The sequence below is a fragment of the Biomphalaria glabrata genome, chromosome 7 (assembly GCF_947242115.1).
Source record: "Biomphalaria glabrata chromosome 7, xgBioGlab47.1, whole genome shotgun sequence".
NCBI classification, from domain to species: Eukaryota; Metazoa; Mollusca; class Gastropoda; family Planorbidae; genus Biomphalaria; species Biomphalaria glabrata.
Genome location: NC_074717.1, coordinates 8,463,347 through 8,479,264, shown reverse-complemented (window position 1 = coordinate 8,479,264; position 15,918 = coordinate 8,463,347). Strand labels below are relative to the sequence as shown.

General features: G+C 35.6%; 1 protein-coding gene across 4 annotated transcripts in view; it reads right to left on the bottom strand.

Annotated features, from left to right (window-relative positions):
- The window catches only part of LOC106070330 (membrane-bound transcription factor site-1 protease-like), a 90,411-nt gene extending 76,771 nt beyond the window's left edge, over positions 1-13,640 (bottom strand). The window contains exons 1-12 of one of the 4 annotated variants that reach the window (XM_056034799.1): positions 13,336-13,640; positions 11,332-12,021; positions 9,949-10,100; positions 8,246-8,354; positions 7,906-8,003; positions 7,284-7,349; positions 6,976-7,024; positions 6,261-6,377; positions 5,270-5,379; positions 3,812-3,928; positions 3,587-3,654; positions 1,284-1,386 (exon numbers count right to left, since the gene is read on the bottom strand). In XM_056034799.1, the coding sequence (XP_055890774.1) occupies positions 1,284-1,386; positions 3,587-3,654; positions 3,812-3,928; positions 5,270-5,379; positions 6,261-6,377; positions 6,976-7,024; positions 7,284-7,349; positions 7,906-8,003; positions 8,246-8,354; positions 9,949-10,100; positions 11,332-11,908 (1,566 nt within the window). In that variant the 5' untranslated portion in view covers positions 11,909-12,021; positions 13,336-13,640. Of the gene's footprint in view, positions 1-1,283; positions 1,387-3,586; positions 3,655-3,811; positions 3,929-5,269; positions 5,380-6,260; positions 6,378-6,975; positions 7,025-7,283; positions 7,350-7,905; positions 8,004-8,245; positions 8,355-9,948; positions 10,101-11,331; positions 12,022-12,374; positions 12,504-13,335 lie in introns of those variants that run through there. The other 3 variants (XM_056034797.1, XM_056034798.1, XM_056034800.1) reach the window with 3 other exon arrangements.
- Positions 13,641-15,918: the final 2,278 nt, after the last annotated feature.

The following is a 15,918-nucleotide window of genomic DNA, read 5'->3' as shown; positions in this document are numbered from 1 at the left end:
CTGATGAGAACCTGTGGTAAGCCAGTGTTGTGGCTGACAGTATATACTGACAGTGAATTTGCTTGCACAGTGACTTGCTTGTTAAACTGCAAAGTGGGGATTGGTTCATTTCAGTTGTTGTTAATATCACCAGTATTTATTGAATGATGTATCACCATTAAATCAAATAATAATTTAGATCACCAATGTATTGTTACGATCTCTCCTCCTCCTAATCAGGCCTTCTGTAAACACTGCTAAACGCAACACAGCACATCTAACACATCAAGGACCTGACAACAAGAGCTCTAAATAATCTGGTACTTTAATAATGAGTGAATAAGTAGAAGACAGCCAATACCAGACTATTGGCATCAAACACATCAACAACTAAAATGTCACTCTGTACATCACCGTACAAAACTCTACTGTCTCTCTTTCTGGACTTGTACATCAACACATGAGGACTCAACCAGGACAGACTTCATGGCCGACTAACAGTCCCGGTCTCGGCGCTCTCCGGTCTAGAACTGCTGCTTTCCTACACACTGTGTCCTCGTACACGCAGGCTTTCGATCACATGACCATAACATTGGTCATATTTGCGTGTAATCGTAGTACTGTCCCTTGTCCATGGCCCCGCTGACCTGAGTGATTCACGTGTGTGTCAGCTAAGCCTATAGTTAACCCTTTTGCGCTGCCAATAGGGTCATAACAGTATATATATCATTTGATTAGTATCATCATACCCATACACCTCATACACTGCAGCATTCTTCCTAGAGACGTATTAAAAAGTTAACTTACATCTGCCAATTATTCAAATATTTCATATTCATTTATTACTTCTTACTTTATTAGAATATCAGGGGGCCCAGCAAACATGTGGGGCGATATATGTTATAGCAAAGGTGCTTTGATGCAATAACTTGAGCCAGGTGATCAACACAAAACATCACAATAAAATATAATTTTTCCTATTAGGGATTAGCTCACTGGAGGAAACCAGACCATCAAATAAACGACAAATGAAAACAAATGTTCTTCTTTACACATGTCTGAAAGAAAAATGTATTTCACCCCCCCCCCCCCCCCACTTCATTCAGTATTGGAAGTTGGCAAAAAAAAAAAATAGCTAGCAAGTTGTCTCCCTTGTTGAGTCACCACATACAATTACAAATTTTTTGTTTAAATAAGCATACATGATAAAACAAAGGTGAGCTCTGGCTGTCTATCTAATAGAAGCAGAAATAGATTTGATACAATTAGATTCTGATAGTGTGTGGGTGAAAGTGCTGACTTACCCAAGTGGTCATTCCTCTAGAAGAAAACCTTGCGATCTGATGCTCAAAGTTGATGCCTCCTACACCAATAACATCAAGTTGATCTGCTGGATTGTTCAAAGTACTAGAAGAAAAACAAAGCAAGAATATCAAATCATGCCAATAAAAGCCATAATTATAAATCACTCCTTTATAAATATCGCAAAGATACATTATCAAGCAGATTTTATTTTGGGGAAGTTTCCAACGTGAAGACAAATCCACATAAATGGCAAACCTTTTGGTGTCCTGGATGTACAGAAGTTATGATCAGCAAAGTATTTTAATAAGCCATATAATAGTTTGTGTACACTTTTCAACTCGGTAGAAAAACATTTTGAAGCTCTTGTTATTTTTATTACTTTCATCCTTATAGCATGCTCAGAGCGCTTTGGTCCTATCTCATTTGTGGACCAGTGGGGGGCAGGGGGTATCTAGGAGTTGGTTTTCCGTGCTGCCTTTAGGCGCCCAGTAAACGCAACTCTGCCCCAGTCCGGTGTCGAATCTCGAGCCCCCTTCTAGGTAGCCAAGACAAGCCAAGTTCAAGCGCCTCTCAACCATGCTTCCTACTGATAGAGATTGACCATTTTTAAGCCAGAATGGAGAAACACAACGTGCTAAGGAAGCATACTCCACTGTAAATAATTATTGAGGTTGATTTACTTTTCCTAACACCTAAAGGCTTATTACCATGCCCTTTTGTTACAGTTAAAGAAACCACGATAAAATCAGTAATAATTAAGGAAGATGTTTTTTACATAGGCCTACATTCTTTGCATTTAATGTTCCTTACATACGTTCTTTGCACAATAAAATTAAAAAAAAAGATGTGCATGTGTGTGTGTATTTTTTGCCTTGTATGAAAACCTTTAGAAAGAAAGCTTATTTCTATTGACTTAATATATAACGGAAAAGTTTACAGCAAAGTTTTAAAATCGCATAATAGAAATTGATCTAAAGCACCGCAATTAGATCTAGCAAGCAAATTAAAAAAACTATGCTGGAGCGTTAAGAAACTCTTGACCTCTGTAACTAGTGTAGGGGTATAATAGATCTACATGCTTGACTGACCAGGCCAATGTGTTATCTTTTTTTGCCTGACCACTCAACACTATTGCGTTTGCCCAAGGAAAAAAAACACACAACATTAGGACTACATGTGTAGGCCCACTATGTCTATCTGACCAGGTTATTAAAATCAGTCAAACACACAGTCTATTTATGTTTTTTTGGTAGGGAGGGTGTGGATGAGTTGTTTTTTTTCTTCTATATTTGGTTTTCCTAATGCTCTTAGATCTATACAACTGTAGATCTAAACATAGATCTCAATAATAGGCCTACAGACTACAATTAAATCTATGCTTCGGCACCATCCAAGGTTCAAGCTATAAATAGGTATTATTGATGCTCCTACTGTTAATAAAATATTGTTTACCTCAAATGAATGAATCTAAAACAATAAATATTGACCTACAGCACTTCAGATTCCAACTATTAACTAACAGCTACTATCAGTATAAAACCCTTGATCAGAAGCTCAGAAGCCAGAACCAGATCCGGTCCTTGGACTTTAAATTACAAGCCTGATGATCAGTTGTTGGTCTGAAATTCATGAATACATACATCCACCCACTATACAAGCCAGATTTTACTCTTAAGAGATTTACATTAGTAACTAGTTAAATATATACTTACAAATTTTACATTGACCCTCCCACACACACCCTTTACAATTGGTGGCCTCATATATATACACACACACACTCATGCTACACAGATTAGTTAATTAGGCCTATCTGTTTATAAATACTGTTAAGCTTTCATTCATCAATCAGTAACAGAGTTTAAAACAATAAGGTATATAAAAGGCAAAAAAAATAATACGGATATAGGTATGTTATTTAAGTTTTACAAAATGTTCATCAACACAAAGCTCCGGACGAATATGATATTTTACTATTCGGCAATATTCGGCTATCAAAAAGTACTATCCGGTGCACCCTTAATTTAAACTTGTGTTGTCATTCTTGTTGGACTAATTTAAGTATTCAGAATTTCTATTCTTGGAATTTTTTTGTCATTTATTCTTTGTGAAGTCAAGCTATTTTATATGAAGACATGGAAGCTGTATAATACCCCCATTACAAATCTAATTTAGTGGTCTTTAACATTGTGCAGGAATCTCTAGTTATGGTTCCAAAAATTTCCAACGAAACAAATATTTCACAATGTTATACAGCCAAACAAAACCAAAAAAAAAAAAAAAAACAATTATGTCTACACACCCATATAATGGACCATCATTTCCAATAGCGGACACCATTATGACTTTATTGGCTGTAAGTTCCCAGACCTAAATGGTAGACAAATGAAACAAAAAATTGAACATATATTTTAATGTGTTGTAATTTAAATGAAAGACAATGCCTTATCTTTTGAACTGTTTTAATAACTTGGCATTAAGTAAGCTGTTTCAAACATTAAAAATGGTATGGTAAACTTTCTACTACCTTATCAACAAATGGATGATCCATGAAGTCAGGTCCACCAATACTTAAGTTCAGAACATCAATCTTTTTCAGAATTGCATAGTTGAAAGCATCCAAAAACCAGGAAGTATATGAGACCTATATAGAACGATAGGTACTAGTTTAGTAAAAAAACATCTAAAAACATAATCTTATGTCCAATGGCTTGTAATGGGAATGTAGCAAGGCAATTATATCAAGATTTGAGACTTTCTTCTTTTTCACTCAAATAATAAAGTGCATAGAAAAGTAAATGGAAGTTTGTCCATCAGACAGACACTCAGTCGGACAAGTCCAAGATTTGCTTGGGAAGAAATGTACTAGCTTATTAGTGAAATGTTTTGCTGCCTAATTTAAAAGTAATTTGAATGAGATCCCCTTCATATGGGCATCTGAGCTTTGTTGGGGAAAGCAAATGTCATTGTGCAAGCCACATAATACCTTAGTTAAAATTGCATATCGCCTATTTAACAGATTCCCATTTCATGCATGATGTTTGGTATATTCTTTCCCTGCCTATTGCATTATACTTACAGCGATATCAACAATGATGTATTTCTCAATACAAGAAAAACCTAAGTTAGGAAAATGCTATTCAGGAACTCCTCTACACTTATGATTCAGCTATTATTACTGAATCTGAGAAACATTCTGCTGCATTCCAGAAGTTTGGCATAAATGTTAGTCAAAGGAAAACCAAAAGACTAGTTCAGAACACAAGCACTGCTCTTCATGTGACCACTAATGGCCAACCACTGGAAATTGTTGACTTTTTTTGTTATCTTGGCGCCATACCTCCAATATGTTCTACTGGATAAAGACATCAACACCAGGATAGCCAAGACAATGGGCACCATATCACGCTTGCAGAAAAGAGTGTGGGATAATAACTTGCTGACTACCAATACCTAAGCTGTAAGTCTACTGGCTACTATGTGATGAGCACTTTGCTATACAGTAGTGAAACATGGTCAACCTACTCTTGAAATTAAAAAGAGCTGAATATCTTCTACCTCCGATGCTTAAGGCAGATTTTTTAAATAAGGTGGCAAGATAAAATAACCAACGAGGATGTGCTTTGAAGAGCAGGGTGCCAGGACATCCGCTGTGTTATCAGCAGCAGACGCCTTGACTGGCTTGCTGATGTTCACAGAATGCCACAAGGTCAACTCCCACAAGACATTCTGTGTGATGATTTAATAGAAAGCAAAAGAGACGCTGGTCGCCCACTTTTAATAAAGCACAGAGCATGACGACTTGTTTTGATAATCTTTAGAAGCTTTTGGTGGCAAAGATGGTGATTATTTCACAATATAAACAAATATTTAAAGAGCTTAAATTAAGAATGTAACAAATGTAAATAATTAATTAAAAAAATGGTAATTAAAAACAGTTTATAATTTCAAACTTACATAACCAGAGATAAAAGTAAACCCAAACCTGGTTATTAGTGAATACTCTAAAGACGTACAGGTCAGCATCTGGTGCGAAACCCAAGCATTCTTTATGACTGGCTATCACACCAGCAACAAATGTCCCATGACCAAGACCTGTCAGACAAATAGACATCACCTTAGCTATAAGTCTAAACAATAATTTCTTATGACTTTCCTTAAATCATGAATATTAGGACATTTAGTTGTGCTAATCCACAGATGCAAGAAACGCAGCTTCATTTTGCCAGCAAGGTGAGGGTTGACAACCCCAAAAAAAACAACAACCTACAAGCAAGATGGTACTTATGTCGTAACAACATAAATAATACATTTACCTCTATTTTTGCAGTGATAAAAAATAATATATATATATCTATTTATGCATTTTCTTTCAATACAAAAATACTATAAATACTCAGCTTTTACTTAAATTGATATTACTTAAATTGCAAGGTCTGAAATTATACTTAAGTTGTTGTTTTTTATTAATTTAGACCGATATTATTACTATAGTTAAGCCCCACCTACTACTTCAATGCAGAAGTAGATTTTCAATAAATCTAGAATTCTAGATCTAATAATAAAATCTCAATCTACAAGAATTTACATAGAAAATGTAGACTACAGTCTACTCAGTCTAGTCTAGATCTAGTCTAGTAAAAGATAACTAGATTTACTGCTTTTATTAGGATTGAATGTTTTCATGGTATAATATAGTTTCCATGTTTCATCACTACTATAAAGTCTGAATGTTTCACTGCTATTATAAAGTTTAAATGTTTTGCTGCTAAAAAGTTTGAATGTTTCACTGCTATTAATAAGGTTAAACGTTCTATTGCTATTATTAAGTTTGAATGTTTCACTGCTATTATAAAGTTTAAAGGTTAAATGCCTGCAAAGGGATATATAAAATTTGTTTTACTTTATAACATTGCTACAAGTGATACATGAAGAATACATAAAGAAGTGGACGTTTTGAGTTCACTTCTACTCACCATCATCAAGGGTCTTTTCATTGGTCCAGTTGGTTCTGTCTTTTAACCTTCCTCGTTTAAAATGGGGATGGTCAGTGGCCAGCCCAGTATCAAATATGGCTACCTTAACCCCAGCACCTAGAATGTACAATTTTCAATAAAGTGAAGAATAGGTGACTAAGGTCAACGTGGTCATATAAAACTACTTCATAAAAGTATTCTAGACAAGCTCTTTAAAGGTAGATTGCACCCAAAAAATTAAGAAAGGAAGAAAGGAGCAAAAAAACAAAATAAACAAAAAAACATTTCTCATCAAGAGATTAGATCCATGTCCAAGTTTTGACAAGATCAACGTCATCACATCACTTTCCAGTGTAACCCAAGCCCCACAGCATCACATCACTTACCAGTGTAGCCCAAGCCTCACAACATCACTTACCAGTGTAACCCAAGCCCCACAGCATCACATCACTTACCAGTGTAAACCAAGCCCCACAACATCACTTACCAGTGTAACCCAAGCCCCACATCACTTACCAGTGTAACCCAAGCCCCACAGCATCACATCACTTACCAGTGTAACCCAAGCCCCACAACATCACTTACCAGTGTAACCCAAGCCCCACAACATCACTTACCAGTGTAACCCAAGCCCCACAGCATCACATCACTTACCAGTGTAACCCAAGCCCCACAACATCACTTACCAGTGTAACCCAAGCCCCACATCACTTACCAGTGTAACCCAAGCCCCACAGCATCTCTGCCTGCAGTGCACTGACAATCTGGTAAAAAAATATAAAATATCATCTCATGCTCATTCTTAAAAAAGAAATGTTCATGTTTAAAGAATGAATAAGAAACCAGAGCTGGACAAACACTATATATATATATATTAACATAGGACCTATACAGACAAGCTTTGCTATACATAACTCTTGATTAACTTGTATGTAGAACAAACCTTCTCCCACATTCCCCCCCCCCCCCCCAACCAACACCAATTATAATGTCTTGGCATGGGTAAATGTCAAGCAAACTTACTTGTTTTGGAACAGCTCGAAGCAGTTTCCGAGATTTATACTTGGATGGTGAGAGCCACATAGCAGGCTAAAAATTTACAAATAAAACACAAATATTTTCATAGGGGTAATAAATAGTACAAACCAAAGCAAAGATAAAATAGCATTTTAAAATAGACCACATATTCTGCTAATAAGGAGAGTTAGTAACAGGAAAAGCTAAGCATATTATATACATGCTTAATTTATTTTATTTATTTTGGAGTATTTTCTTTATGAAATCTATAACAAATGTTAAGAGATAATACCATACATTGAAATAATTACATTTTCATCTAGTTTAAAAAAAAAATGTATCCATCTGTGTATATACACTATGTATAATCAATTTTGAAAGAAAAATGTACACTTTCAGAAAACCAAAATTTTGCAGCTTTGCCTATTTCGAACCTGATGGCTTTTCCCAGAGGGAAGTGTAAAATATTTACTCTATTATTAATAGCTTGTCAATAATATAACTTATAATAAATTGTTTTTCTTTACTAACCCTCACAAGTCTACACATATAGATCATTTTTCAAAGACATTCCACTTCATGTTTTAGTAAATAAGATTACTTTTTTTTAAATAATTTAAGACTGTACCGTTGACAAGCTTTTTCTGCCTGCATTTCTAGAGTTGAAAGTGTTTATATGGTGGGGAGCTCCAGAATCATCAGCCTCTGGTTCATCATTGTCATTTACTGTTAACAGGTAGAAATATTAGAGTAGATTAGTCCTTTTTGTCACAATATTTGTTTAAGTTATATTACATTATAACAATAAGTATGTTATTTACCTTTATTAACTGTGCTAATAGATGATAATATATATGTCATATTTTTAATGCAGCAGTATGTAGTTTTAATGACAGTCCAAGTAATGATAAAAAGTATGTAGTATTATGTAGCCAGAACCATGGCTATATAAAAGTCTAAATACATACCTTTGGTAAATTTCAATGAGCGGGTGACTTTCTTATGAGGTGTTACCCTTTTGATAAGTGGGTGATCTTTAAGTGCTGCTTCCACAGCCTGGTCAGACTGACCATGAAACTAAATGGGGGGAAAAAATGATAGAATTAAAAGTTAGCATTTAAAAAATATGAATATTGAATGAGTTAACAAATTATTTCCCAAAACAGTTTCTTTTAATGGTTTGTAGAGGAAACAGAGATGGTTGAAATGCACAGAGGTGGCTGAAATTTGCATAGAGATGGTAGAAATGTGCATAGAGATGGCAGAGATGTGCATAGAGATGGTAGAAATGTGCACAGATGGTAGAAGTGTGCATAGAGATGGTAGAAATGTGCATAGAGATGGTAGAAATGTGCACAGATGGTAGAAGTGTGCATAGAGATGGTAGAAATGTGCATAGAGATGGTAGAAATGTGCATAGAGATGGTAGAAATGTACATAGAGATGGTAGAAATGTGCATAGAGATGGTAGAGATTTGCAAAGAGATGGTAGAAATGTGCATAGAGATGGTAGAAATGTACATAGAGATGGTAGAGATGTGCATAGAGATGGTAGAAATGTGCAGAGATGATAGAAATGTGCATAGAGATGGTAGAAATGTGCATAGAGATGGTAGAAATGTGCATAGAGATGGTAGAAATGTGCATAGATATGGCAGAGATGTGCATAGAGATGGTAGAAATGTGCATAGAGATGGTAGAAATGTGCATAGAGATGGTAGAAATGTGCATAGAGATGGTAGAAATGTGCATAGAGATGGCAGAAATGTGCATAGAGATGGTAGAAATGTGCATAGATGATAGAAATGTGCATAGAGATGGTAGAAATGTGCATAGAGATGGTAGAAATGTGCATAGAGATGGTAGAAATGTGCATAGAGATGGCAGAGATGAGCAAAGAGATGGTAGAGATTTGCAAAGAGATTGTAGAAATGTGCATAGAGAGGGTAAACATGTGCATAGAGATGGAAGAAATGTGCATAGAGATGGCAGAGATGTGCATAGAGATGGTAGAAATGTGCATAGAGATGGTAGAAATGTGCACAGAGATGGTAGAAATGTGCATAGAGATGGTAGAAATGTGCATAGAGATGGTAGAAATGTGCACAGAGATGGTAGAAATGTGCACAGAGATGGTTGAAATAAACAGAGAGAAATGGTAAGAACAAAAAAAAAAATGAAATGATGTTACCAATACAGCACTGAGACTTAAAAAAAGAAAAGAAAATCTTGTAGCAGGCTTCATCCTTAAGTAAATTTTCCACAAATAATAAAAAAAATGGCTTTTCTTCCTGTTTCCATTCATTGACTAACTGTTGTGAACTAACACTATTTTATTGCAACAACGATTCTAGTCTTTATTCTCATTAATTTTATTTTGTTACTACTTAAAATTTGTAGTTCAATTATTTGTTGTTGGTTGTTTTTTTTTTTTTGGGGGGGGGGGGGGGGGCAAAATGATACAATAATTTGGCACACCAATTTTCACAAACATATTTTTACTTGTCCAGTAAGTTATTGAAAAAAAACATGCATGGACAGAAATGAATTAAAAATGTCTCATCCCAATACTATAATCTTATTCAAAAGTCATTAATGGACAACCCGCTTAACACTTAATAATAAATATAACTATGAGATATTTACTAGGTGAGGATGTAAACAGTGATACCTGGATGACATCAAAGTCACTGGGATAGGTATTAGCTGGGTTGATTCTAGGTAGAATCTTCCAAGATGTGATTCCAGCCTCCTGCATGGCAGCAGTGATAAAACGTTTCCTGGCTTGAGTCTTGTAGTAGCCATTGAAGGTGACGATGTACTCTGATCAATAGAAACATGGTTGTAAACAAATGGTGCTAATTAGCATGTGAGCAATAAAATCTAGTTTTTTATTTAATGTTGACATTTTTAAAAGGATATTGAGGAAGCAATATTGATATAACATCATTTTCATTTTTCAATTCCAAATTAATAGAGAAATTTACTTTCAAAATAGGGCTAAAAGTGATGTTTGCTTTGCATTAAAAAAATGGAAGCTAATAAACAATTAATCCAGCAAGACAACTTTGACTGGATGAAAAATTGAACCAAAATTTTTTTTCATACATCAAAAATCATTCACCCGCCAACTACACACACTAATATGTTTGTTTTACATGTTTCAAATGTTCCTTCAGAAGTTAACAATATTAAATACTAGCCCGAACCTCCTGCACGATGATGGGGGCTGGCATAGTTCAAACCTGAGACCATCAATATGACAGTCAAGAGCACTTAGTACACAACATGGCAGCCATCCATAAATTTTCTATCATACAAAAAACAAAAAAGAATTAACTAAAAAATGTGGGACAAAACATTATTGGGTTGGTTGATTGTAGCTTAGCAATCATAAATCCATTTCACTTTTAGACTTGAATGCCTTTAAAAAGGATGGGGGGGGGGGGGTGAGAAGGGGGACTATGGTCTCCAGACAGGACTAGTACAAATTTGTACAAATGCTCCTTCTTCCCTAGTGCTATTAGAGCATGGAATGGGTTGCCTGAGCCAACCAATGACTTGGCAGAATTTAAGTCATTGGTTATCTTCTTTTTTGAATTAACCTCTGTATTATAAGATTAGAAGATAAGACAGACTCCAATTTATAGAAATGTCAGCTACCACTTCAGCCACAATGCATACGTACGTTTAAAAAACAATGAGGGAGGGGGGAGAGATAAATTGTATATTGACGTTGAAATACAGTTTTGGAAAATCAATTATAAATGCTACACTGTTCTTAGAGTCACAAGCAATGATGTGTGTCAGTGCCGTCACTTCTGAATTTATTTATAATTGCTAAAAGAAAAGAACATTCATACTGATAGCTACATGTACAAGGTACCAGCACATTAAAAAAATACAGTTTTCTAGTTGTGAATTGTTGTGTCCATTCGGATTTAGTTTGTTTTTAGAAAAAAAAAAAAGAACCTACAAAAATTCACAATTCTAATATTTCATAAACCAAAAACATCAAAATTAAGGAGTCAAAAAAAGAAAAATCAATATTTACCATTATCCACAATGGAGCTAGCAAACTCTATGTCAAGCCTTTCTGTCTGGCCTGGGAAGCTGCTATTGCACATTTGCATATGTTCATATTTTCTAGTATTGGTCAGTTTTAAATCATCAAATAGGAAAGCATCAGTCTTATCCTTTTTAAATCCCTTTTTCACCTTAGTGTCATTCACTAGCAAGCGAGAATCAATAGTGGGCTTAGAAGCATGATCTAAATAGGGGGAAGAAGATGAGGTATGGTTGGATGGAGCTTCTAGTGAATTAATAGTGGTGGAATAGTTGAGAAAGCTCTGATTATCAGCATTCTGTAACAATTTCAACTCTGTTTTTACTTTTACATCAGTGCGGTCCTCTTCTTTGGGATATTCATGGCTGTGAAAGTTAATCTCTCCATTTTCTTTGTCATCTAATTTGAATGTAAACTTTTTAGGATGAGAGTGGACCAAGATGGTAGTTATATCAATGCTCTGATTGGCAGGAGTTGCACTGATGTTTTTGGCACCAAAACTCCCTTGAAGGTGACATGCCAAAAGGAGAAACAAAGTTGTACAATATAGAATCTCACTCCGCATCTTATGGCCAATCAAGATTATAAATGCCAAAAAAACAAAAGTGTATCCTTTTAAAGACAACAAAGAAATTGTTATCAAGTTTCATCTTTTCCGTTCATGTCTCATTTGTTGAACTGAGGAAAAAAAAAGAAAAAAAAGCTAAATCATCATTCGCCGCTATTTTGCAGGGCCAACCTATGTGATCGCAGTGGGCCCCACACTAATTCTAGTTGTATAAATTATTAAATTAAAACATTTTATAACTTATAACAGATTTCCCGCGGCCTCCTGTCGATTTACCAGGAGCTCCTGGAAATCGCATGAAATTGCAAAATATATGAAAAAGTCCTGGAAATCATTAAAATCTTTTGAAAACCCAAACAAATCTCCTGAAATATATAAACAAAAATTGTCATTTTGGGGTGTCATTCAATATAGAAAATGCCAATCCTACGCGCAATAAAAAAAAAACGGCATTATGCAATACCCGTAATTGTGGAATCTAGTGAAAGAAGCTTCTTGCAGCTACATGAAGAATTACTTGAAGTCAACAATTCTTGTAGATAGATTGAAACATTTTCATTTGGTAATTCTTGCTATTGAGCGTGATCTATGTAGGAAACAGAATTCTTATGATATATTGTATGACTTCGCTACACGAAATATATTATGATTAGACTGTAACTATAACTATAATTATCATCATTGACATTTCATCATTTGAATAATTTGGACATTTTGGTTATCATGATAAATGATACTTGATTAATTGTGATACAAAATTACAAGTAATAACAATAACAATGTAATGAATGTAACAATAGAGTTTTGTTTATAGAGTCAAAAGAGTTATTTTTTTATAGAGTTTCTTCTTCTTCTTCATCGTTCTCATTGTTATGTTGGAGTGTTCATATGACTAGACCAATACATGAGATGAACTGCGCAGTGGTTTCCAAATCAGGGAGCTCTCCATATAGTTTTCTTTCTATTGGGGTGATTTGGGGCCAATGTCTTATACGGGCCTCTTGGTAGAGAGAGCAGTTTTGGAGGACGTGGTCGGCATTTTCTGGTGATACTCCACATGGGCAGATTTCACTGGTTCCAATTTTGAGCTTCCGGAACATGTGTTGTCGCATTCTGTTGTGTCCGGTCCTGAGTCGAAAGATTAGACGTTGGTCTTGTCGGGATAGCTTATAGTAAGCATCATCTTTCTTGTGATTTGGATGGGAGCTCGTCCATTTCTCATTTATTTTATCTACAATTAATTTCTTCATTTCTTCTGGATAGAGAGCAGAGTTTACTTGTGAGTTTGTTCTCCCACTCTTGGCGAGTGTGTCAGCCTTCTCATTTCCTGCTAGTTGTATGTGAGCTGGTATCCATTGAATGACAGTTTTTTTGCTGTTGTGGTTTTATAGAGTAATACATAGGACATAGTTACTAATACTTACTAATAGATTAAAATAAAATAATAAATCTAACCTAGATTTTAGATCTAGCCAATATCTAGGTAGGATTCTACTAACATACATACATAAATTTCTAGATCTAGATCTTGATTTTGATCTAAAATATATAAAGTAATGGTAAATTAATCCTAAGTATAATCCAGATTCATAGATATATAGATCTAATTATTAGACTTCTAGATCTAGAAAGATATAGAATATATCTAGATCTAATCTAATGTTTATGTTGAAAGTCTCGGAAAGTGGTCTATGTTTAATGTTTATTATCTATCTAGGACTAGGGTCTAGTCATGATTTAGGGGAAATACAAAAGTATAAATGCATCATGATCTGGAACAAAGGGAAATTTAAAAAAAAAAAAAAACAAGTAAAAAAAAAAAAAGCTTGATGTTGATTGAAATTTCCTCAATTATTTTGAAAATAATTTAACTAGATCTAGTCTCTAGACTAGACTACTACACTAACAATGATAAATGTGTGCGATTGATCAAGATCAATGCTCAACCTTATTCGGCCGGCGGGCCATTTTAATTTCCAACACTCGTGTCGCGGGCCACATCAACAAAAAAGAAAAGTAAATAGACAATAAACCATTTTTATTAGAAACTCTTGAATCTAGAATTTAAATTAATTCATTTGGAGTTTATCCTAAAGAACTTTTAAATATTCGGCTGCATAGATGAGACTCGCAAGTCGAAGCAATGTCTCGAGATGTTCGTCCATGTGACGATAACGTAAAATGGGTTATCGCTTGATCAGGGCCGGCCTTGGGGCAATGCAACATATACAACCGCAGTGTGTCCCGCACTTTCATAGGCCCCGTGCTAATTCTAGTTGTAAATTATTAATTATAATCATTCTATAACAGATTTCCCTCTACCCCCTAATTTACCAGGAGCTCCTGGAAATTTGAAATTGCAAAATATACAGAAAAGTCCTTGGAAATCTCCGGAAATTATTAAAATCTTTTGAAAACTTATAAAAATCTCCTGAGAGGTAGACAAAATTGTCATTTTAGGGTGTCAATCATACGCGCGAATAAAAAAAAAAAGTCATTATGCAATACCCGTAATTGTGGAATATATTGAAAGGAGCTTCTCGAGGCACAAACTAATGAAAAATTACTTGAGGTCAACAATTCTCGAAGACAGATTAAAACATTTGGTAATTCTTGCTTTTGAGCGTGATCTATGTAGGAAACAGAATTTTTATGATATGCTGTATGACTTAAATTCGCTTTATGCAAGGCTCGTAAAGTAATTATGTACATAGTAAAAATGAATAAAATGCAAAGACGAATTTATTTTCTAATGCAAAATCTTAATTTTCACTTATTATTCGTATCCCTACGCAATCCGTTTTGCATAGAGCCCAGCAATTGTTAGGGCCGGCCATGCGCCCGATTCATCACTGAAAAGGTAGTCTGCATTATTTGAAGGAGTCAAGCAAGGAGTCCTAGTTTTGTACGCTCTGTACCTGCGCACTTAACACATTGGCCGCAGATTTTTTTTGCGTAGGATGGCTGCCTGCTGGTGGCGCGGTTTGCGCGCTGGACTGTCGTTCGGATTTATCGACGGTCGAGAGTTCAAACCCTGCCCGCTCCCATATCTCATTCCTATTCTAGGCATTAACTAACGAATATTATTATGTGCAAATGAAAACATAACATCACTGCTAACGTTCAACAGAACATTTCACGCCTTTTATAGCGCAAAGAATGTCAACATTTGATATAGGCCATGATGTAGACATTTTTCCTACCTTACTCGTACGCAATGTGAAACTCTCGTAAGCGTCCATAAAATCACGGGTTTCCTTCGATAAATCCATTGATCATTTCAAAGGCTTTTATCCAACGAACAGGTTTGGACCGGGAGCTCGCGATCTTTACCCCCAGTCCTGTCTGAGGGTTCCAGCATCCCAGCCATTGGCGGATCGTCGGACCGGCCGCACCACGTACACAGCGCACCAGAACGGACCTTCTAGCTATAAGCGGCCGGAGGCAGTGCTATAACCGTGGGGAATTTACCTCATAGTCATATACTGTAACCGTCACGTTCCGCCACTCATATTGCTTTCTTTGTGATACGGGATGGCGGATTTTATTTTTTTGACTGGGTCTCCGGGCAACTTGCTCCATCCGCACCCCGAGTGAGAAAAAAAAAAGCTCACCCAAGGTAGCCCGTAAGGGACATTGCTCACTTCCCGTTCTTAGCCTATCTAGTTCCACTACTAGACGTTTAGAAGGAGCCATGCTGAGGCGACGGGGGAATTAATCCTTCGCGGTACCGGCTTCCAAAGTAGCCTACCATTATAGGCATAGATCTATATTTGATTTTGAAAACAAAAAGTTTCGCTCTCGGAAGACTAAGATAGCTACAAAGTATATTTAAAAATTCAGATTTTCGTTAGTTTTACTAGTTTTGAAGTATAGACTCTAAATATAAGAGACGAAAGGGCGGACAGACAGATATTACAAAACTAATTTTCCCCTTTCGAGAGACACTAAAATAAAATGATAAAATTGTTCCTTTATTGTTTAAAATGAAAACACATCCTACATTT